Source organism: Ambystoma mexicanum, chromosome 7q, assembly GCF_040938575.1.
Source record: "Ambystoma mexicanum isolate Mex_15411 chromosome 7q, UKY_AmexF1_1, whole genome shotgun sequence".
In the NCBI taxonomy this organism is placed as follows: domain Eukaryota; kingdom Metazoa; phylum Chordata; class Amphibia; order Caudata; family Ambystomatidae; genus Ambystoma; species Ambystoma mexicanum.
Window position 1 is genome coordinate 628,096,082 of NC_090941.1, and position 25,063 is coordinate 628,121,144.

Sequence of the window (25,063 nt, forward strand, 5' to 3'; positions counted from 1 at the left end):
GGCCCCTTGGCGTGGGACACCTTTTGAAGTGTACATGTAGTTTGGCACCTTGGCCTTTCGCGCCCCTGACAGCCCCCATGCCAGCGCGCATCCACCGGCGCGAACTGCCTTTATATCAATATATAGTATATCGCCTTTATATCAATGATAGTATATCGTTGCTTATCAATAACAAATGCCACATACCGGAGATTCTTGTGAGCACAGACCCACACTTCAAACGGTGTATTATAGTGGTCAAGACCCTAAGGCCTGTATAATCCAATGGTAATTGTTAGTATAGATATATGTGTCACTTTTATAGAGACATAACCTACTGAAAGACTTTGAACAAGTGTTATTTAGTGCATGCATTATCGAGAATATGTTATGTTAGCTTAGATAGATAGTGACCACCCTGCTTCACCGCGACCAGACCTTCACCCATTCGGAGCACAGATGTCTGACGTCCATCCTTGAATGGAGACACACTTGATTCATTTAAAAAATAGAAACAAACGTTGTTAAAATATATGTGGTGTTTTATTTTGTATCTTATTTTCATGACACAAAAATACAAGACTTTAAAGATTATACAGGTCAGGTTGCAGCACAGCGAGAGAAAATCCCCTGTACTGACCGCTGTCACTCGGGAACGTTTCTCTAATGGCACGAACGGCACAGGCGGGTATCACTCTTCGAACGCGGTGTCCAAGCCTCCCGTGGAGCCACCATGTAAAGGAACGATAGGCCACCAGCCTGTACCACCTGTGAAAAGGAATGAAACTGTTTTTAAATGACCAAGATAAGTTTAATAAACGTTTGTTGTCAATGACAATTCCTGTAACTAATGGCATTCTGCACGGACAAATGCTATCTAGACAATGCACACTATTGAACGACTTACATGTGTTACAATGATATGTAGATGTAATTTTGGATACAGTAGAAGATCATGAAATAGGAGTGGCATGACGAGCAGAGTATACTTACTCGTTACTCGGATTACGAGGACGAACAGTTGCGCGAAGTTCGTGCATAAGCACCATCATTATTCTCAACACGGCCCGTGTGAGGCAGGCTGCCCTGAAGTCTGGCAGCTCGGTGATGCATTGCGGTCGTGGCTCGCCTTCCGAAATGTAGGCCAGGCATCCCGAGTTTTCTCGGCAGCAGCAGTTCTCGTCCTCAGTTGGCATTAGCTTGCACCGATTGCATGTGCACCAGGTGGAGACGCCGTCCATTCGACTAGGCCCAGGCTCTTCATCTGTTGATTCGTCCTGCCAACTGCCGTCCGAATCCCCATTGTTTTCGCGTGCTTCCCTTTCCAGTAGGTCCTCCTCGGTATACTCGGGCTCGTACATGTAGGGCATTATTGTAGCCATTGTGTGGTAAACAGAGTAAAATAATTTACTGAGATGGTACAGGTGTTCACACGGGCTACAAGCGGCGAAGGTAGCTGACCAGAGCACTGAAACGAGTCACAGAATACTCAAAGTAACACGGAGAGAGGAATGGAATCGAAAATCTGCTGCTGTGTCTTGTGAAACGGTCTGTTTATACTTATTGAGGAAAGAGGCGTCCTGCCATTTCCATGGCGACACGTCATTAGCTGAAGCGCAGCGAATGTTGACACGAGACGTGCTTTGGCGTTGGGAAATGGGCGGTACGAGTCTGCTGATGACAGGCTCAGGGGCGGGCGAATTGATTTAGTGCCGCAAAAGCAGGTCAGCCAGGACGATGGGGGAAAAGATAGGATTATCAGAAAACGGCGGCTCCCTGGTGCTTGTTTTCGCGTGCGTTTAATGGACGAAAACTCGGGTAAGGTCCACAGGAAAGCTTTCTAAAATCGAGCCACTTAGGCTTAAAAAAACATGGCCGACCCGTAGGGACAATACACATTTTTACTAGACCATGCCTTTAAGAGTGCAGCTTTATCTTTTACTTTATTGCATTTATCTTGTGCAACCATAAACCCATAGGTGTGAGGGCGCAGACAGGTACAGAAAACAGAGAGAAAGGAAACAGAGAGAACCGGGAACCGAGAGGTGGTCTAAGAGTAGTAAACTACTACTTGAAGAGGAAGGTTTTTAGGTCCTTCTTGAAGTTGCTAGATGTTTTGCAGAGGATAGATCTAAAGTACTTAATCTCTTGGTATTTCCATCAAAATCACTATGCGTTCAATGTTGAGCAGTGCAAACCGGTTCACCACAAAGTTCCCTTTTTTTGTTGGTTCAACCAAATCATTATTCGTGTAGGATCATATACATGTCAAAATATTTTCAGAAAAATCAGTAATATCAGTTGCAAGATCATGATACATGCTCCCCCTCCCAACTTTAAATAGAGAAGCATAACATTGTACCGTCTTCAACCCTTCGAATACGTATAAATCCCCCCCGCCCCCTACCCACAGGATCCTCACTTTCCATCTGGTCGGATTTCCAGCAGTTTTAGTATTTTAGGGATGTTTAATCGATTGGAGTCTTTAAGGGCATAAGCAAATAAGGTTTCCACATCTTGCTAAATCGTTATCTACATGCAATGCTGCTGTTCTCTTATCGATACCAAGGGTCTCCCATACCACATAGTATCACTGTATTACTGAGGCTAATTCTTGTTTTCGCCACTGCCGCGCTATGCATCGTTTGGCACACCACACAAGATTGGCTCAAAGTATGCCCGCCCTCCCTCTGAGTCTAGTTTAATGTGTCATCGGTACGTTGAGCGGCGCCAACTGCATGAAGTTGAGATTAAACCCTAAGATTTCACTAACCATCTATTTGTATCTCTTGCCAGAAATGGTGGACAGCCCCACCATATGTGAGCCGTCATCCCCTCCATAACTCATTCCTGCCAACACATTGGGGAGATCCCTTTTAATCATTTTGTTCAGCCTCCTCAGCGTGTAGTGCCATCTATGCAAAATGTAGTTTGTGATTCTGCATGCAGGTATATGGCCTCTTTTTATCTGAGAATGTCCTGCCTATGTCTCTTTGCCACTTACTTCTTGTGGCCATTTGTTACTGTTTCTCCGCTCCTAGTGAGATTCTGTACATGGCAGAAATGAGGCCCCTGTTTATTTATTGAGCATTTGTTAGGCGCTTATACATGAAAATGGTGTTTCCAGGTGCCACAGGACAAAGTGGGTAGGCAGCAGGGGGTAAATCACAATGACTGCATCTAAGGAGGTGAAGCTGGAAAGGGGTCTTCTTGGCAAGGTCCAAGATGTGCGGGGTAAAGGAGAGAGAGGAGTCGAAGATGACCCCGTGGTTTTTGGCCCAACAGGATGTTGAGGGTAGAAAGCCCACAGAGGGCAGCCAGAGGGTCGGAGGGAAACGGGGCATAGGTGTCCCAATAAAAAGGCTCTATGTCTTACTGGCTTTAAGACAGATGGTTAGCCGCACGCCATGCCTGGATGGCGATGACAGTCTGGAACGAGAGAGGGGTTAGTGGAGTGAAGTTTGAAGAAAACTTTGTGTCATCGGCAGACCACTGGAAATGAGAGAAGGGGGAGATCAGGTCAAATACAGGGGCGAGATAGATATTGAAGAGCCACAGCGAGAGGATAGAGCGAGAGGATGGAGCCCTGCGGGACACGCAGGGAGAGAGTGAGGTGGCTGTGGAGAAAGGGCCCAGTTGCAACTGGGAAGGGGAGTTATTGTGGAAAGAGGACAGCCAGTCGAGTGCCCGATCCGTGATACAAGAGTTTAACAGAGCCATTTTGTGCAGATAGAATTGCTGATGGTGTCAAAGGCAGAGGAGAGATCAAGGAGGATGAGAACAGCAGGAGAGTTGGTCAAGATTTGCGAGCATGTATTGATGGGTGTTCAGGAGAGCAGTTTCCGTACCTCTGGATGCCCGGCAGCCAGCAAGTTCGGTATCACGTGTTAAGTGTGGGGAACAAACTTCTCCAAGAGTTTACACAGGCAGGGGTTGGTGGAAGTAGGACGGTAGTTAGCCTGGCAGAAGGGTGTCAGCAGACTGCTATTTTAGGAGAGGGTGCACAAGGGAGTGCTTGATGGGGGAAAGTGCCAGTAGCAAAAGAGTGGTTACAGAGGTCTGCAAGAGCCGGGCGAGAGAAGATCGGATGTACTTAAGGGTTGGGGAGCACCTGTTTGGATGAGACCTTCATAGAGTGGACAACTTTAGAGACCTCATCAGGTTTTATGGGCAGGAGGGAGGAGAGTGAGGGGGGACAGCCAGCCAAAGGAGGCAGGGGGGGCAGGAGAGGGAATGGAGATTGGGGGTGCTGGAGATTGAGGGCAGGATGTCCCGAGTTTTGGATGTGAAGTGGGAAGCCAAGTCTTTGCAGAGAGCCTGGGAAGGAAGGAGGAAGGTGTAGACTGCAGTTGGATTGGCAAGTTCTTTGCAGATTTTGAAAAGCACAGCTGTGTTGGTGTCTCCAGAGATGCCAGCTTGGATGTGGGCCCTGTTCTTGGAGCAGATAGAAAAACGATATTGCCTTTGGAGCAGGCGGCAGGCGAGTTTGTCATAGGATGGACCCGAGGTCTGCCACTTCCGTTCAGCAACTCTGCACCTAAGTTTCAGAGAGGCTAGATTGGAGTCATGCCAGTCGTTCCACTTGGAGGCAGGCTTCAGGTGTATCCTCATGACGGGGGCAAGGATGTGAAGGTTGGATATGGAGAGGTGAAGTTTACCGAGGACAGAGGGAGAGTCGGGGTCAAGGTGGGAGGGGGGGGGTGAAAGTGGAGGCAAAAGCAGTGATTGACACTCGTTTCATCGGTCGAATGATGGCAAAGGAAGCTTGCAGTGCCAGGGGTGGCTCGGACAGGGGGGGGCAGAGGGGGCCACAAGTGGGAGGAGAGGAGAGAGTGGTCAGTCCAGGAGAAGGGGGTTGGACGTAGTGATGTCTAGGGATGTCTCCAGAGATGAAGGTGTCTAGAGTATGTCCGGCTGAGTGGGTCGGATCCGGAGGGAAGTATAGTAAGAGAGGGAGTCACAGAAGTCGCGTATCTGTGAACTGGCTGATTTAGGAGAGTCGAGGTGGATATTGAAGTCACAGAGGAGGAGGAGTTTGGAAGTGGAGGTCCGGAGGGAGGAGGTGAGGTCGGCCCATTCATGGAGGAAGAGAGAGATGGGGCCAGGGGGCCTGTAGATGGTGGTGAGGGTGAGTGAGAGAGTAGGAGAGACCCCGAGCCTACAGACGAGGCATTTAAAAGAGGAGTAGGGTTTAGTAGGTATGATGACAGCAGGGACAAAATATGGGCTACTCCACCTCCGGGCTGGTTGGGCCTGGGTTTGGCGAGGCGTTTGTAGCCCTCCGGAAGGAGAGTGTCTAGAGCAGTGACAGACCTGGCATTGAACCACGTTTCTGGAAGAGACATCGAGGTCAACGTCTTCAAGAATGAGATGGATGTCAGAGGAGTATTTGGCAGCAGAACGAGCATTCAAAGTGGCTAAGTGAAGCAGATTACCACCTTTGAAAGTTTTCCGAGGAGGGGTACAGGGCCATAGTACTCCCATCGGTGGTGGTGGAGAGGTTAGTGAGGAGGAAGGAGGGGGAGCGATGAAGCGCATGCGTCGGTCAAGGAGGAGAAGAGTAGGTTGAGAGCCTTGGCCCGTGATAGTGCCATTGTGGTAGACATTAATGATGCACCTAGAGGATGAGAAGTATGCCACGAGTACTTCCCATCTCGTGTCACCAATAATGGATGAAGAGGTGAAAGGGTGAAGAGTAGAGACCATGTGTCCATGGAGGGGACAGAAAAGAGGATGTCAGTAATAGGCTGCCTGGATGTATCATTGATGTACGTGTCAGCAATAGGTAGGCCTGGGTTAGAGGTCAGGAGAGCTTTTCTTAAAGCTTTTTTCCTCCACACTTCATGAGGGATGGGATAGGTGAGTAGCAGTTGGAATAGATAGGGGAGATAAAGCACCATGTGAGTGGTAGAAGGAGGGAGAGGGCCAGAGACGCAAAGGGGTGCTGCGCAGTGCACAAATAAGCTCACCAGGCGGCCTAGCAGCCAAACAAGTCGGAGGAATGAGATGCTTTGACAGGAAATGCACAGCAATATTAGAAGTACCAGCATGGGTGAGCATTAAAATACAGCTGAAAACAATCAATGCAAGGATTTAAAAGTACATCTAAATTCCAATATCCAACAATGCACGAAGGTACAACAGAAAACAAGCAGTGCGCAGCTATAAAACCGCAAGAATCAAGTTTCAAGCGGTACATGGATCAGAGCAACAGTCTTAACCTACAAGGCAATTAACTTTGGCGTTTGAGATAAAGTAGATGACAGCCAGATTCGAAATTCAAAGTTAGTCTTGCTGCTAGTCAATTTCCTTTCCCACTCAATTTGTACTCTAGTTGCTCCCTCTGTCTTTAGTGGGGGTTGTAACCCAGTGCTTGATCTTTTGATCCGTAAGGAAATCTTGCTTTTGCAACCCGAATTCTTGAGAGCGTTCTTCAAAATGTTTAATCTCATTGACTCGTACAAATTCCTAATCTCCCTCAGCCCCCCTGTTATCCATCTTTCAAACCTCATATGCTCTATTAGAGGTAGAAAACAACATGGATTTCTAAATAATAGTGTTCATGGCGTTGGCCACAGTGCCAGGTTGTACTTTCTGTTCGCCTTATCCCAAATCTCTAATGTACATTTCATTATCTGGTTCCCCTAGTCCCCTCAGTCTATCTACCATTCAAGGGGATTGTGTCCTCCGACGTATTCCACATCTTTGACAGTAATTACCACAGCTGTGCTGCTTCGGAAAACTTTTTCGGCGTAGGCGTCCTGCGTCGATGATGTCGATTCGCTCCCTCGAGGACCTCTGTCGACGGTTCGACGTCACCGGATGTTATATCTAGGACGCACGACGCTCGTAGCCTCAGTTCCGTTTTTTCCACGAACGTGTTCGCTTCGGAATCTCAGCACACTCGATTCTTCTACTTCGTTTGTGAAAGTTGAGATCATGTCTGTCGTCTTCTACCCCGAAGTCGGGCTTCAAAAAGTGTCGGGACTGCGGTTCCAAAATGTCCATTACGGACCCACACGACGTCTGCCTCTGGCGCCTCGGCGAAAACGCCACCGTCGACTGCGATGACTGCCAGTCCCTGACTTCGAAGGCCTTGCGGGAGCGGAAGAAGTTAACGGTAGGTAGGGTATCTAAAACCCATAAACCGAAATCTGCTGGACTTTCGAGGGGCGACTCTCTGCGTCGGCGTAAGTCCAAGGGGTCTCAATCTCGGAGTGGGTCCCGCCATTCCTCTGCCTCTTCTAGGCATTCTCGGAAGCGCCGTCACCGGTCGCCTTCCCCGTCCTCGTCAGAGGACTCCGCCAGACGGCAGGTAGCTTGTCCCAACAAGCATTTATTCGGGGCGGAATGGGACTCATTCCGCAAGGAGATGATGGCGATTTTCGAATTGGAGGGCACCGTTCCATCTGTGCCTTCGACAGAAGCCAGCAAGGAGAGAGAGCCACTGCTCGCACGCCTTCGGGCTCGGGTGGTCGGCGCGATTATCGGGAGCCGTCGAGGTCCTGATCGGACAAGGTTGATCGCCATAGCCGTGCCAGGTCCCGGTCCTCGACGCCGTTGAGACCGTCGGAGCCTGTGAGACCTTCTAAGAAGGCATCGACGCCGTCAGCGCCATGTCTGTCGAGGGACTCTCGAGGCTCTGGCTCCGAGGCAGTCGAAGGACACGCTCGGGGCTCCGGCCTCGAAGCCGTTGTCGAAGTCATCGGCGCCTCGGTCGACGTCAACACCAATTCCATCGGCGCCCTCAACGCCTTTTGAGGATGATTTACTGGAGGTGCCCCGGAGGGCTGTGGAAAATCAGAGGAAGGCCCTCAGTAAGTCAGTGAGGCTTGTCTTTGAGCCCTTCTCTGGTCATCCCCCCTAGGCTTGATTTATTCCAGCCTTTGGACTATATTTCAGAGGTGGAAGAAGGGTCGGATGAGGAGGGGGTTGTGCCTCCTGAGGTTCCTGATGACCTGTTGTCTGGTCACAGCCAAATGGAAGACCTACATCAGTCTTTACATGACCCGGTGTTGCCATTTCATATGGCCTTACAAAGGAGGATGGCGGCGGCTTGGACTGCTCCGGAGAGTCTCCCAGCAGTGAATAAGTTGCTTCCGAAAAAATACCATCCAGCCAGTGGTGACCCCTGCTACTTGTCTACGAACCCCTTTCCGGAGAGTTTGGTAGTGCAGGCGGCTACGGCCCCAGCGAAGCAGGCTGCGTACCCTACCATTCCTCCTGATAGGGACGACACACGGTTGGGCAAAGAAAGTATTTTCATCTGGGGGTATGGGTTTAAAGGCAGCCAACTCTGTTTGTGCCTTGGCAAGATTCACTCACATTCTGTGGAATTATGGATCTTTGGCGGCTGAACATATTCCCGAAGGGGAGGAACGGGATGGTTTTCTAGCCTTCGTTCAGGATGGCAAGGATGCCATGTGTGAATCAGTTCAGTCGGGTCTGGACGTGGCAGACTATGGCAGCCGGTCCATGGCGGCGAGCACCGTGATGCGCAGGTTTTCGTGGTTGCGGAAGTCTGGGTTTGCTCCTGATGTACAGTCCCGGCTTCTCAACATGCCCTTTGATGGTGTCCATCTTTTTGGCAGCAAGGCCGACGAGAGCCTTGAGAGGTTGCAGACCTCCAAAGCTGTGGCAAAGTTCTTGAGCGCTGCAGTACGTCAACCTCTGCCTTTTCGTCCTAGGGGACAGCAATCGAGGGGGAAGTTCCTTTGGATACTACTCTTCCTTTGGTAGATCGAGAGGAGCTGCCAGTCAAAGGGGCCAACGTAGGAGTACCAGAGGTGGAAAACAAGGTACTCGAGGTGCCAAAGCTGCTCTGGCAGTTGCCTCTTTGCCCTCAGGCTCTGCCGCAGCCGCTTCCGTTCAGTCATGAGGCCATGGCCCATGGTTCGCCGGTTGGGGGAAGGCTGGCGCAGCATCTTGTGGAATGGCGTGCCATTACTTCAGATGTGTTGGTTCTGGAGATCATACCCTACTGCTACTGTCTTCCTTTCCGGCAGAGGCCTCACGACAATCCACCGGGGAAGCTCGCTTTGAAGCGTCCGGATCCGCTTCTTGCGCAGGAAATCCTATCCCTGCTGGAGAAAGGCGCCATAGAACTGGTGCCTCTAGCGTTGAGGAACAAGGGCTGGTATTGCCCATATTTTTTGATCCCGAAAAAAGACTGAGGATTGAGACCCATCATGGCCTTGCGTGGTTTGAACAAGCTCCTCAGGAAGGACAAGTTCAAGATGGTTACTCTTTCTCAAGTCCTCCAGGCCCTTCAACTTCAGGATTGGTTGGTGTCTCTCGACCCCAAGAATGCTTACTTTCATGTGCCGATTCATCCCAAGCACAGGAAGTACCTGAGGTTTGCGGCTGGCGACTCGCATTTTCAGTTTCGGGTCCTGCCGTTCAGATTGACCTCCGCCCGATGCTCTTCTCCAAGCTGATGGTGGTGGTGGCAGCGCATCTCAGGAAAGGGGGATTCACGTCTACCCCTACCTGGACTATTGGTTGATGCTGGGCTTCTCCCTCAACTTAAAGAAGTCTCATGGGACACCTACCCAGCGGCTCCAGTACATCGGAGCAGTGCTCGACACATCCCTGGGGCAGTGTTTGCCTCCCAAGGTGAGGGCTCATCACATTCTGCAGATGGTGGACAAGTTTCAACGTGCCCATAGTCTCCCGCCGTTCGAGTTCTTGAGATTGCTTGGCCTTATGGCGTCCTGAATTTTACTGGTGCCAGAGGCCAGGCTGCGGATGAGATCTCTGCAGTGGGCGCTCAAGATGCAGTGGCCACAGTTCTCCGGCAGGATGGCGGATCCCATTCAAATTCCGCCCTCGGTCGCCCAGGATCTTCTGTGGTGGGCCGTCGAAGGACATCTGTTGAAAGGGGCTCTGTTTTGGCAACTGTGGCTGGAGGTGACGATCGTGACGGACGCATCCCTCACGGGTTGGGGAGCTCATGCCAATGAGCTGACAGCCAGCGGTCATTGGTCTACGTCGGAGTCCAGACTCCACATCAATCTGTTAGAGCTGCTGGCTGTCAGGCTAGCCCTGAAGGCTTTTCTGCCGTCTGTGCAGGGAAAGAATGTCCTGATTATGACGGTCAATACAGTGGGCATGCACTACCTCAACAAAAAGGGGGGGGGGCAGGGTCACTCTCTCTGTCCAGGGAGGCGATCCAGCTCTAGTTCTGGGCCATCCAGCAGGAAATGTCGATCTCGGCAGTTCATCTGGCCGGAGACGAAAATGCGGCGGCGGATGCTCTAAGCAGGCAGAGCAGGGTCTCTCACGAGTGGGAGCTGGCTCACGAAGTTCTGTTGGAGATCTTCGCCCTTTGGGGAACCCCACAAGTGGATCTCTTCGCCACCAGTGTCAACCAAAAGTGCGAAAGATTCTGCTTGCAGGAATTTCCTCCAAGAAGAGCCTTAGGGGACGCGTTCGTAGTGGAGTGGTCCTTCCCCCTGCTGTACAGGTTCCCTCCAGTCCCTGTCATTCCGCAAGTGTTGCGAAGGTTCGGTTCCCGGATGATCCTCATTGAACCGGCATGGGCCAGGAGAGCGTGGTACCCGGACCTTCTAGACATGTCCATCTGCCCTCCACGTAATCTTCCCTACCAATACGATCAGCTCTCATGGGAGGGGCTTGAGTTCTCCATCGAGTGGTCATGTCTCTCAGCCTTCATGCTTGGTATCTGAAAGGCTGAGGTATAAGGATGGGGACCTCCCTGAAGACGTGATGGAGGTGTTTCTTTCGGCCAGAAGGCCCGCAACGAAATCCCTGTACCGTTGCCGTTGGAGAAAGTTCTGCGACTGGTGCAGGGTACAGAATGTGGATCCTTTTCAATGTTCTATTCCTTTTTGTTTAGTCTTTTTTTGCTTTCTTTAGCCCACAAGGGCCTGCAAGTAGGTACCATTAAGGGGTACCTGGCGACGCTGTCCATATTTAAGCGCTCGTCTGAGGAATGTTCTTATTTTAAGATCCCTTTGATTTCTCAGTTTCTAAAAGGGCTAACTGTGTTTCCACTGTCACCTTTCCAGGTGCCGGAATGGGATTTGAATTTGGTTTTAAAGTTCATAATGGGAGCTCTGTTTGAGCCCTTACATTCTTGCCCACTGAGACTGTTGTCCTTTAAGACTGTATTTTTAGTTGCGGTTACGTCTGCACGCAGAGTGAGTTGAAGGCACTCTGCGCCAAGCCACCTTTCACAGTGTTCCATAAGGACAGGGTTGTCCTTAGGGTTGGTCCTTCTTTTCTTCCGAAGGTTGTGTCGGAATTAAGAGCCAGAAAGTAAATATGCCGGCGTTTTATCCTCCTCCGCATCCTGGTAATGAAGAGGAGAGGCTCCATAGGTTGTATCCTAGGAGAGCTTTGAGTTTCTATCTCTCACGGATGTCCCGGGTCAGAGTGGATGATCAGTTCTTTGTTGGTTACGCTGGAAGGTGTTTAGGTCAGGCTGTTTACAAACACCTTGTCCAGATGGATCATTTTGACGATCTCTGAATGTTCCTGGTTGGTGGGTAAGGACCCTCCACAGTAGGCTTACGGGCTCACTCTACCAGGGGTGCAGCTGCCTCCACGGCTGTACAGCGGGGCGTTCCGATTCGCAATATTTGCGAAGCAGCCACGTGGGCTTCTGTCCATACCTTTTTGAGACACTATTCCCTGGACTCTATCCATGGGCAAGATTTGGCCTTTGTTAAGGCATTCCTATATTCAGCAATTTGATTGGGCATTCTATATTGATGAAATTGTAAATTCTTTTCCCATCCTCCATACTTTGGTACTGCTTTGGGAGTCTGTCAAAGATGTGGAATACGTCGGAGGACACAATCCCCTCGAAGAACAAGTTACTTATCTTACCTGGTAACGTTCTTTCGATGGGATGTTCCTCCGACGTATTCCCCATCGTACCCTCCCAGCCTGCCCCTCTACAGAATTTCTTATGCGATTGCAGCTTTCATTTCTGCAAGGCTTTCTGCAGTCATTCTGGCAGGTGATTGGTGTTACACGTTCTGGGAAAAAACTACAACTGAGGCTACGGGCGTTGTGCGTCCTAGATATAACATCCGGTGACGCAGACCGACCACGGAGGTCCCCGAGGGAGCGTATCGCTGTCATCGACGCAGGACGCCTACGCCAAAAGTTTTCCGAAGCAGCACAGCTGTGTTAATTACTGTCAAAGATGTGGAATACGTTGGAGGAACATCCCATCGAAAGAACGTTATCAGGTAAGATAAGTAACTTGTTCTCAGCTATGGTATTTTCCACATATACTCCCCCACAACAATCCCTTCTTCCATCTGTACCCAATGCTTTTCAATGGCCTCCCCCCCATTCCGCCAGCCCGCCAGCACTCTTAATTGCGTAACTTGATAATACTTAACTATGTTTGGGCACCCCACTCCCCCCTGCCGTTTAGCCCTATAAAAAACATTCCTTCCAATGTGCGACTTCTTCCCATTCCATTCAAAGTGCATGATTTCATCTTGTATACCCCTCAGTGGTCTCTCTTCTACCGGTATCAGTAGTGCTTGAAATATATACAGGAGCCCGGGAAGTCTATTAATTTTTATAATTTCTATTTTACCTAGCCACGACACGTACCTACCTTTCCACCTGGCAAGATCCTTCCTGATTTGGTCTATTAGGAGCAGGTAATTTGCCCTATGTTTTGTTTCAGGTCCGGGGTTAAGTTAATTCCTAGTTATCTAATGGGTCCCTTTGCCCACCGGAATGGTGTCCTAGTTTTAAGTTGTCTAAGTTCCTCATTCCCCACGGATAGGTTCAGTATCTCTGGTTTCCAGATATTTACTTTGAATCCGGATACTCGAGAGAACTCTATCTCGCCCATTATTCCCTGCAGCGATCCCTCTGGGTCGGTCACCATTATCATCATCACATCTGCGAGCAATCCTATTTTATTTTACAAGCTAGCCCATTTAATCCCTTGTATGGCCTGATTCTCTCTTATTTTTTGTGCAAATGGTTCCATAACTATAGAGGAGAGAGGACAGGGGGCACCACCCCTGCTTGGTCCCTCTATCTATGGGAAAAGGCTCAGTCAGCCTTCCATGTTACCTAACTATCCCATGTATGTGTAGGGCTATAGGGCCGACACCTACTGAGACGAGGAAAAGGACAGATGACACAAGTAAAGCCAATGCGACTCCAACTGAGACGACGAGGTGCAGAGCCATGAAGAATATCTGGTAGAATGGTAATTACCATTATAGCTTTCTGCACAGGAGGAACTGGGAGGTTAGGATAAGAACAAAGGGCTTACAGAGCTTTCTGAGAAGCCAGAGAAACTGCATTGGGAAAAGCCACATTGGACGTTGCCTGTGCTTTAAGGTTTAAATCGCACGCACAAAAGACTTCCGCAAAACTTCACAACTGTTTTTAACGTTTGGACTTGTTGAAATAGGGCGGGCCTGTTAAAGGCTTCCATTTTCAGGGGGCTATCTGGCTGTATCTCATATTATCATCGGCTGTTGACCAGACCACTGCCAGGTAGACCAAGGGCAGATTCCACTTCCACTTCAGCTGTGGCTTTTACTACAGCGTTCCTGTCTGGTGTTACCCTGCTCGACATCTGCAGGGCTGCTAAGTGGAGGTCTACCCACTGTGAAGATTTCTGAGATGTTGTCACTTCTCCCAGAGAGGAGACTCTTCCCATGAGACCAGGGAGGTGAGGCCCGCTACCGATAGTCCCCCTGTGGGTTGTACTCAAAAGGAGGATCTCATGGCGAGAGACTCCTCCTCTGGGGATTATGGAGGCCTTCTTGGGAGAACGCTGTACAACACCTCTCACCCTCCACACACTTACTTTACCTCCCCTCAGTCCATGAGGCCCACCTTCTCATCCATCACTTCCATACCACATACGTCTATATATATATTATATATATATATATATATATATATATATATATATATATATATATATATATATAGGACTGAATATCCTACAGTTACTGAGACGAGGAAAAGTAGAGATATGATATGGCATTTTTACTGTGCCTATACACAAGATGACTTAATGAAGATCTCCTTGACAGGTACTAAGACGAAGAGGAGGTGCGGAACGATGAAGAGTCCTAAGAACTTGAATGAGCATTCTAGTTGTCATCGCTTATTGAACATAAAAAGAGAGAGGAATAGCTTACCTTTGTGTCAGATCCTCCCAGGAGGATCTCGAATCTGGAGAACATCTAGCATGGAAGAGAGGCTATTGCTGACCAGGACGCGTGCGAAGGAGCCAAGGTGTCCCTATCCGGTCCGCCATGCCTTGGCAGACTGGGGTACAGGAGGAGTGGGGTCTGGGTGGAAGCATTCACCGGACCGTGCAATTGTAGTAAGCCGTGCAACCCGCCTCGAGAGAAGTGCTGCAGAGCCGCAGAAGCAGCACAAGAACACGAGAAGCTGAACAAGACGTTGGAGAAGCACAGATCTGATGGAGAAGAACCGGAGAGTCCCAGAAGGTACATGGGCTGTCACGATCGAGAAAATAGCAAGAGAACCATCAAACCCGGGGTCTGGCACCCAGATATACATAAGGAGAGTAGCTTAAGCAATTGGCCATATGATGGTAGCTGGCAGGAGAGTCACCCAGGTATATCAGGAGCAAAATACAACCGTGTTGGGGACCTTCAGCTTTAGGAGGAGATCCTCACTAGTCAAGTTCTTCGAGGCAGTATCTGTCAGGCTAGTGAACCAGATCTACCGATATAAAGCCCTAAAGAAATCCAGGACTGACACCTGCACCAACAAGTTAATGTATCGATACGTCCAGGGGAAGGGAGACGATCCCCCTGGCATTAACTGTGATGCAAACCCTGAAAAAGACTAGAGGAAGGGAGACCGTCCCCCTGACATTGTGACTTGTGATAAAAAAGCCTTAGAAAGGCCAGCCTTAGAGAGTGGCTTTTTGTGGGGAAAAATACTGAGCCAAACACCAGGAGAAAGGAGTCATTCTCCTGGTAATTTAGTTTACAAGAAGGATCAAACTAGCAATCCAGGGGAAGGGGAGTCATTCCCCCTGGTGAGAGACTTGCAGACAGAATTATGCCATCCAGTCCAGGAGGAGGGAGTCCATTTCCTGGGCTAAGAATATTGGTACAACTTTAGTTTTAAGTGTAAAGGACAGATTGGGACTTTTGACGCAGGATGCTGGACACTTTTTTTTGTTTTGTTTAGTTTTTTTTTTAGTTGCAACAACATCCTGACACCTCCATCACCACTTTTAGTTAAGGCAGGGAAAAACCCATTGTAGATCTAGGGTATGGTAGGTTTTCTCTTTATTTTGATCTTACATACGTCTATAGCAATCACAATGCCACCTATGTCAATCTCCTCCTTCTGCACCCTTACACCACACCTTTGACGACAGGAATTTTGGGGAAGAGTGCTGTTTCGGCCAAGTGGTGCTTCAGAACCTTTTTGCTTGAGGTGAGTGTTCCAGAGGTGAGTGTTCTTTCCATTGCTTCTGTAGACCTGTACAGCCTCCCATTGGTGGTTTCTTGTATGGGTGCAAAAGTATGAGTCTGACAAAATGGTGGCATGGTGATTGGCAAATATAAAAACAATACAATACTATTGGGTTCCTGGAGAATGCCTCCCTTCTCCAGGTATATGTTTCTCAATGTCCTGGCAGAGTCGGGGGAATGACTCCCTTCCACTGGCCTTCTTTTGACTGGTTTCACGATACCCAATGTTCTGGGAAGACAGCAGGAGGGATTGTCTCGTTCTCTTGAGGTCTCTTTGCTTTCCAGTTCACAAGAGCTAGGCGGAATGACTCCCTTTCCCTCAAGCCCTCCTCAGACTTTCACAGTTGATATACAATCTTCAGGGAGGAATATGTCCGTTTCCCTGGCTTACTTTGCACTTCAAACGTTCTTTATTTACATGCGTTCCCAATCTTATGGATGCAGGTCCCAGGCCCATTTGTTCCTCCCGACTGGGTGCAGCAGTCCTGTTTCACTATCCTGACGGGGACTGCAACTATAAAGATGACTTGGGTTACTCTTCATAGAAGGATGCCGGTCCCAGACCCATGTGATTCTCTCCCCTTGGTATTTCATTTCCTTTTGGCTAGGGGTCTTAGTTGTACCCCAGGGGTTTGCATTAGACCCCCTCATTGTAGCGCCAGCATCTGCCAGTTCCTTGTGGTACCTCTTCCAACTGCCCCGTTAGCCCTTATACCTTTTAGGTTCTCTACCATCTCAGCCCGGTCGTTCTCGGGGTTCGTCCTCTGCTACAGGCTTCTCCGCTCTCCCGGTGTCTGTGGCACTCTGATTCTCGGAGGGTGGCCTTCCTGCAACCACGCATCCTTCTGCTTGGCTGGCCAGGACATCCGCTGCTCTGCTTCGCAGGATGGTCCTTCCACGTCGGGCCAGATAACAGACTGTCCGCATGACCTGTAAGCTCTCCTGCAACTGCTAGAGTCCTTTGCTGAGCTGAGTATTGCCCACACTCGCAGTTCCTCAATGGAGGGCCTCTCTCTCCTTTCTGGTGTCCCGCTTCAGCTTTGAATGGGTCTTGCCCAATTAGCCTTCGGGAACCGCTGTACTGTTCATGCAGGTTCTCATGAGTGCTCTCTATGCTTCTGCACTGCTTCTTCGTCCCAGTACTGATCTTTAGATCTTCCAATGAGTCAATTGGTCTCTTTCCTCGTCTCAGTACTTGAGGGATACATGCTCCTTGAGTAGTCCACACACTTCCTCGTCCCAGTACTTCTTATATTGTTGGTATGACAAAAACATATAGGAACACTAGGGTGTTGGTGGACGGGGTGTTTGGTCCTGTAAGAAGATGTTAGGGTTAGGTGGCCCATGGGGATACCTTCTTCTCCCCAGGTCATCACTAATCCCATAGAGGGCTTCCCTCCCCTTGAGATCCACCCACTGAGTACCACCCCCATGGGGACATGGGAAGGGGCTGCCCCTAGGAGAGAAGTGACGACATCTCGGCATTCTTCACAGTATGTACTGCTTATATAATCGTATTCCTGAGCATGTCAATCCTGGGGATTCGTCACAGTATGTACTGCTATATAATCGTATTCATGAGCATGGAGGATCCATGAGAGCTCCAATGCTCGAAGGAACAAGTTACTTACCTGCAACTCAGTGTTGGTATCTTTCTTGTATTCTCATGCAACCCTGCGGCCTACCCCGCTATGGCTCTTCATTGGTTCCTACTGCCACATTTCGTGCGCTTTTAAATCTGAAGATGGCCATCAGGGGTGAAGCTAAGTAGGAACATAAAACACAAATAGGAACCCCAGGTTCAAATGAAACCCGACCACACCTGGGAAACACTCATATATATGTAAACTAAGAGGTCGGCATTCAACTGCTTCAATTTAGGTGTAAGGCAGATCAAAACAAAAGCAACTATTACATACCCACACCAAAAATGGTAAAACTGTTCATCTCATGTTCAGAAGTGAAAGAATTCAATTCACTTCCATATGCATCTTATAAGAATACATTTATTTAGTCATAAAATCTGCCATATGGATAATAAAATCTATTAACATATGTCAATATGGAGAAAATTATTAGAAAAACACATACATCATAAATATACATTTAATTCATATTCCTCTTCACAGTGCAAAATCTAACAAACCCAAACACATTCACATCACCAAAACACCCCATCCAAACTACACTCAATCAACGACAACATACTATGCATACTATTAGTCTAAATATAATCAAAAGAATATATATATAAAACAGACCTACAAAATTAATATCATGTAGCAAAAAAAAACGAATCTCCCACAGTGATATACTCATTAACAAAAATAAACATACTATACCCATTAACAAAAAATCATAACACTGTTAAATATAATGTTCTCAGTGACTGGAGAACCTAGTCACAGCTTATTATATCAGTTTATCACATGTTCATTACAAAAAGAGACCCAAACATGTTTCTTTCCTTCTTGATTATTAATTATTTTTATGGAAATTCATCAGAGGTTCCGAAGTATTCGGAGAAGAATGAAATCGAGTTGTTTAAATGCACCAATAGCTGTTGCCTTGTCCTTACACCTAAACGAAGAAGCAAAAAATGACTGATCTCATACAAATTGTCATTATGAGGTCAGTCTGCATACATATGGCTCTATAATTGAGTCACCGGCAGGCGGCTAAATTGCCCAAATACCTAAAACTCGGTTGCTAAATTAATTAATCCAACGATCTCAACAAAGAACTCGTTAAATTTCGTTCCTGCTTAATGCGCTGTTTGTAAGAGTGAGGAACACACCCCCAGAAAATGGCTACACACTACCTGTTCAGAAGCAAGTAATACTGCACTCTGTCCTGTATCACCACTACAATTATTTCCAAAAGATATGATGAGACGGTCTAACACAGAATATGAATACTCATAAAAAGAGTGAGTACAGCTAAAACATCCAGTTATATTAACTTCACTAGATCAATAATATGTGGTTAGAAAAACTGGCGCTGATGTTAGCATAATTATAACAGAACATGAGTTTCTCAACAGCCAGCATGGTACAAGATACGTTTCCCATGTCATGGACGGTTTCACATTAAAGAAATTGTTCGGAAGAAACACTCACACTCTGTGAATGGATACTCAAGGTCCGGCCGTTCTGGTGATAATTGTATAAAACAAATGGCCTGCTTATCAGCTGTCAGTGTTCATAAGAAAATATATCCTATAACAAGGGAAGCTGTACAAAAGAAGGCAACTTAAATTGGGCACTATAATATTTAAAGCAATGCTCTTAACCAACGCTGTATTAGCCCTGTAGTTGTAAATACAAATGTGAAGGAAAAACAACCAAGACACTTGCATGTTTAGGCGGTCTAGATCGTACCACTGTTCTTAAGCAGTCGCCGCCTGTTGTGCAAAAAAACTTGTAAACGCAGCGATCAGTAGAAGTCTCCACACTGATTCAGAGCTCGTAACTGTTGCAGGTCAAACAAGCAGTAAGCTGATAGTAGATGGTAATAGTAATATAATTCAGCACTACGGCAGCTTTCAATTCCAACCATAATATCAACCCTTTAAAATAAAAAGGTACACTCTGTTAGTATTCAACAGCTGAAAACCGTTTTCCCGCATCCGTTACTATAATCACAAGCCGCACTTCAAAAACTAAACCGCAGAGCCTGCGGAAACAAACCCATCGTTCAAAGAGACCATCAGAAATGTAATTACTCTGCTCCCTTGTACGTGACTCACTAGGCAGTGCGCTCAGAGTTAAAACACCAAGACTCACCGTAAATCAATCAGAATGCCTGCATACGTTCATAGCAACGTGCGTACATCCAAGGAAATGGTAGTCGGACTGCGAGTGAACAGAAATCGTCCTTTCTTATATAGCTTGAAGGTCTAATTAGAGCACCCACCCAAATGTTAATCAGCTGATTCTATGTTCACATCAGCTGTCATCAAGAAGCGTCTGTGCGTAGGCTCACTCGCACATGGAAAGCAAGGTAAAAAGACTCTCGGTAGATATTTGAAGTGGCAAGGTCACGTAACTAATCTGATTCAAGCGCCTGCCAGAAAATGTTTTTCAGCTAATACTTAACTCGTATAAGCTCTCATCAAACCGTCTATAAATAAACTCACTCACACAGGGTAGACAGGGTAAAGAGACTCAATAAATATACGAAGTCGCAAGGGAACCCAAAGCACACCAGTATTATGAATACAACTAGATTCTCAATTTAAATGGAATTATTTAGCGGTACTACTGGGTGAGTCACAGCACATGACCCTGTACAACAAGTCCCGCCAATGTTAGTATGTATTAATCACTCACCCAAATGTGATGTATTTAAAGAACCAGATCTAACTGTTCATTAAGACCAGTTTGATGACTATTGGTTAAAAATGTTAGCCGCATTTCTTCTCTCACTAAAGTGGACCTGTCAGTGTTGCAACCATTGAAGGTGTGCTCTTTCTTAAGCACCGTCCACCTTAAATCTTCACAATCATGGTTGCAAGCTAGAAAGTGTCCAACCATGGGTGCTGTCAAATTTTGGTTCCGAATACAGCTCTTGTGTTCGCTTATTCGTACTTTGACCTTTTGTTCTGTCTGTCCAATATACAACTTAGAACACGGACAACAGACTGCATATACAACACCAATAATGTTGCAATTGGTCAACGATTTTTGACACCATGGTCTGGTTAAACCAATATCAACACAGGCACTTCGTTTTGTGGTCTACAGCATTTACACATGCCACAAGGAGCATGGCCCCTCGGTTTTTCGATTCCCCATTGTTCAGTAATGGTTAGTTGAGAGCTAAACTGTTCACTGACATCGTTCCTAGTTATCAGTTCTTTCAGATTGCGTCCTCATTTGAGCGCACATCTGGGAGCTGGAACCGGTTGACAGCCTTTAGACAGAATATGCCAGTTCCGCTTAATAATTCTCACAATCTTGTGTGATAAAGGATTATAAGTGCTCACAAAAACTAACCCATCCTGGTCCGATGTAGAGGATTTTGACTTGTATTCTAATAATGCTTCTCGATGATTATTGGAAGCCCTCTTAAAAGAACGTTTAACAATTTCGCGAGGATAACCTCTGTATCAAATTCGGACTCAAAACTCCAGCTTCCTCTTTGAACACAGTCGGATCTGTACTATTGCGCTTCAGCCTCAAAAACTGCCCGAAGGGCAAATTGTCTCAAAGTGGTTTGGGGTGGAAGCTATCATATCTTAACAGAGAATTTTGGTCTGTGGATTTGTGGAAAGGTCTTACTTCTAGCGTCTTATCAGAATTAGCAAAGATCGTAAGATCTAAAAAATCAATCTTATGCCTGTCGTAATGAATAGTAAATTGTAAACAGATTCACACCGTTAAGCCAGGCAGAAAATGCTAGTAGTTGTTACTCATCTCCGTGCCAAATCATAAGCACATCATCGATGTACCTTTTCCACAAAATCTGGTGATGTCGGAAAACATTGGCATCACTGTAAATACTTTGATGTTCCACACAATCCACATATGGATTGGCCAAAGTAGGGGCACAGCAGACCCCATAGCAGTGCCATGGATCTGTTGAAAATGATTGTTGTTAAATTTGAAATAATTCTGTTAGAGCAAGGGAAGTGCACCAGAGTACAAAAGAATTTGGTGTAATACCTGGTCTTCTTCTGGCTAACAATAGTTCTTCAATCATGTCAAGAGTGGCCATCTGTGGAATCTTCGTATATAAGGATACGATGTCCAAAGTGACCAACATATCTTCACTATTGTCAAACGGAAAGTGTTCAATGAGGTTAATGACTCACAGAATCCTGTATGAATGATTTCATCTCCTTCACATAACCTTTCAAAAAGGAGTCTGCAAACTTTGCCAGAGGTTACAATAAAGAATTGGTCCCAGACACTATCGGTCTTCCAGGAGGGTTGACCAGTGTCTTATGTACCTTAGGTAAAAAGTAAAATTGAGGTACAATAGGCTCCTGTTTCACCTAAAATTCTGCTTCTTTTTTGGTAATCCATTTTCTATCTTTTTGCTTTCTCAACCTTGATGGTAATGAGAGATTTTAATCTAGCAGTGGGATCAGTCGTGAGTAATTTGTAAAAACTCGTATCTGCCAAAAGTCTGTTGCATTCCGAGATATAATCATTCCGGTCTAACACAATCGCCCCGCCCTTATCCGCACTTCGAATGACAATTGATTTATTACTTTTAGTGCGATAATGGCTTGATGTTGTAAATTAGAACAATTGTGAAAGGATCGTACTGATTCAGAACTTTCTAGGCGTTCTAAATCAGACAACACTCGCCGTTCAAAAACTATGGGTTCCGGACTGTGGCTAGTAGTCGGTGGGCAAAAGTTGGAAGGATTGTTTAGACCACTATTCATTTGTTCCATCTCGAATGGATTCTCCTTGAAATATTGGTTCAAATGGATTTTCCTGAACAAACTCTGTATTTCAAGGTGTGAGTTGAAACGATCATAAGTGGCAGTCGGGACAAACCCCAATCCTTTTTCCAAGACTGTTTTCTCAACTTCTGCGGGTGGTTAAGAGGACATATTAATTAATAAGCTGTATTGCTCCTGGTAACCCTGGGTTCGTAGTCCCACGTTGACATGTCCCGGTCTAAAAAAACGGATGAAGGGCCACATCCCCGTTGTGTTGGACATAAGTTTTGGGCTCTACGTCTATTGTTACCATTACCCCGACATCTCCCCGGGCCACATTTCTGAAATCTATAATTTGCATCTCGTTGTGTTCCACCATCTGAGCTATTGGAGCTGTACGATGGGTTAGTAAAACGTACATTCTTCTTGTTAGTTCTCTGTGCTCCATCATAATGTTGTTCTGGAACATAACCCTCTTGCGTGTAACGGAAGGCTTTTTCATGCTTGTAGCCAGCTATATCTTTTTTTCAACCTTCTGATCCTGTCCCTCACCGTAGATTCCTTGAAATCATTAATCGCTTTGATGAGCTCATCAAGTCTCTTAGTAAAGGCCTCTAGTGGCACTAGTTTTTAATCTTGTCTTCCAATTTTGCCAATTCTGCTGTCTGTTTTTCGCTAAGTAGGACCACTGTCATTGGCTGGGGCAGTATGACCCAAAGGGACAGCAATAGTCTATACAAGTACCAAACAGTTTAAGTTTAAAGCAAAACTGCTTCATTACTGAGGATTTCCAGGTTGATTGCATGGAATATTCATGAGCATGTAAATCCATGAAAGATACAAATTCTCGAGATCATGAGTTACAGGTAAGTAACTCGTTCCTACAGTAATGTGTGTGAATCGCCCAGCATTTGTGAACCAGTTGGATTTTTTTTGTTTTATATTTAACATTTAAAAGAGCTTTTCAGCTATACGGTTGTCTAATACTCGTGAACTAAACGTGCTTTTACTTGTCTTCCACTTGGATAAAGTGTTTCTATATAATAATGAGCAGCTTTAAAATCGGTGTATGTTGGTTTGGATGAATTCCCTGCCTGTTCATTTTATCAGTTTTGTCGAATTTTAGATTTTGTTCTGTATTTACTTGTCAGATTCTTGGTACCGAATTTGCTATTTTGTGGATTATATTATAAATTAATGCTTTGCATCATTTAAAATGGTTAAAGTATGCAAGCAAAAAGTATTACAATGTTAAGTTTTCTTTATTCTTTTTTTAGGCGCAATACACACAATGTTCCACGTGACAAGATTTCACAGATGATGGATCGATATGAACATTACATGTCTGTTGATACTGTTATGAATTCAAAAGATCCTCCTCACAAAATTGCAGAAAGGTCCTCTGGACGTCATCGAATGAAGCGGGAACGCTCTGCAAAATCTTGAAATACTCTCACTATTTCAGTACTGAGCATTTTGGATCCTTCTAGTTGGACTATTTTCGTGTATGAGCCTTTCATTGAATGGTCTAAGATTTAGATTGTTTCATTAAAACGTATTTCACTACCTCTTCAGATTTTTCCTGGCACTATATTTAGTGTTTTAAGTGTAACATAAAGACTTGTACATTTTTTTTAAATCCATCCTTTATTTTACTAAATGTCCTATAGTGTGTGTGATGAAGCCCTGCGTGACTGAAACCATTATTTTTTGCCTTCAAGTTGAACTGTTGAACAATTTGTCAGATGGCTCTGATTAGAACATTCTCAAGCTATATTTTTTGCAATCATCTTGTAATATACAAATGTGATATTTTGAATTGTACAATATCCCTACACGTATGTCTCGTTTTATTTTGCTTTTATATGCGCCCCAGCAATTGGCAATGTTTGGTTGTCCCCAACATTTTTGGGACCATAAAAATGTTTTTTAGTAAAACTTTATTGCGAAGACAGACATTAATTTCCTTTCTCACATCTTTAGACTTGTGATGACAGCTATGCTTGTAAAGTTATGAAAGCGATATGTTTAGTACTTTAGAAATAACCAATAATTTCAGTGAATAGTTATTGCCAAAAATGGTTTTGTTAAAATGTATACTTTGATTTCTAAAGTTCATAATGTCATCAAGATTGGTGTTCGATCATGACCAGTAATACCAGCTCAACGCCATATCAACCTTACAGCATTGTTTTGTTCTCTACCCACTTGAAAATATTCTGAGGAACTTCTTCTGTAAACGCAGCATGAGACATTCACGCGCAATATACGATTCTTTCAAGGGGATCTTGAATCACCCTTTTATATGGCGCTTGTCAGAAATGTGCATCTGTAAGCTAGCGCTTATTGATGCTACACAAATAGTTGCCGTCAGAATTATGTACATTTGCAGATTTCTATATACATTTATACTTTGTATACAAATTTGTACTTTCAGATAAACATTACTAACAGGATTATGTGGATTAACTGAAAAGCGTTATTGCTAAGGATCTTGAAGTATAAACCATAAAATGTCACATTCTACCACTTCAATTCAGTTACGTTTTGTCATTCAAGTGAAGAAAATATAAAGTGTGTCTGTAAATATATATATATATACACAAACACTATGTGGACCATATGCGTCGTAATGTGTGGAGCGGCTTCATTTTTCAAGTTGTCCCATCTTATTGTCTGTTTTTTTCTTGTTAATTCTGTAAACTTGTGTAAGTTTTTCCTGCACATGAACATAAAATGAGACCAGTGAAGGATATGAAACCAACAATATAAAAACAAAAAATGGGAAATGAGCAAAAGGGAATTCGAAAGACTTGTATTTTTTTTGTTTTTAAATTAATTTTGAGAGAGCCTTATACTGCAAGTTCCAAAGCAGTTGTTTAATGCTTTGATAAATCAAATTTTGACATAACCTTTGGGCGCTTTGTGAATATTTTAAGATGGTCATGAACCTGAATTCATATTGCGAACATCCGACAGTTCTGTTCGGTAGATCTACTTGCCAGGGGCACACTTTTTTCCAAAACAGAAGTTAGCGTCATGAACTGTGTCTATTTTTATTACACCAAATAAGTAGAAGGCTTTGTTTAAAAACACTCAAGCTTTTGGAGTTGCTTGTGTTTGGGCAGTGATTGCTCATGTTTGGTCAGAATATAACATGTGTAAACAAGTATAGTTTGAATCATGACAAAGTGGTCCAAGACACGCC

At 45.7% G+C, this 25,063-nt stretch overlaps 1 protein-coding gene across 4 annotated transcripts in view; it reads left to right on the forward strand.

Moving 5' to 3' along the window:
* The window catches only part of LOC138528557 (uncharacterized), a 788,016-nt gene extending 763,250 nt beyond the window's left edge, over positions 1 to 24,766 (forward strand). For 2 of the 4 annotated variants that reach the window (XR_011284169.1, XR_011284170.1), the window contains exon 8: positions 23,133 to 23,266. Coding sequence is in view for 2 of the 4 variants with exons in the window: in XM_069640323.1 (XP_069496424.1) it covers positions 23,133 to 23,301 (169 nt within the window). In the remaining 2 variants the exon portion in view is untranslated. Of the gene's footprint in view, positions 1 to 23,132 lie in introns of all 4 variants that reach the window. The other 2 variants (XM_069640323.1, XM_069640324.1) reach the window with 1 other exon arrangement.
* Positions 24,767 to 25,063: the final 297 nt, after the last annotated feature.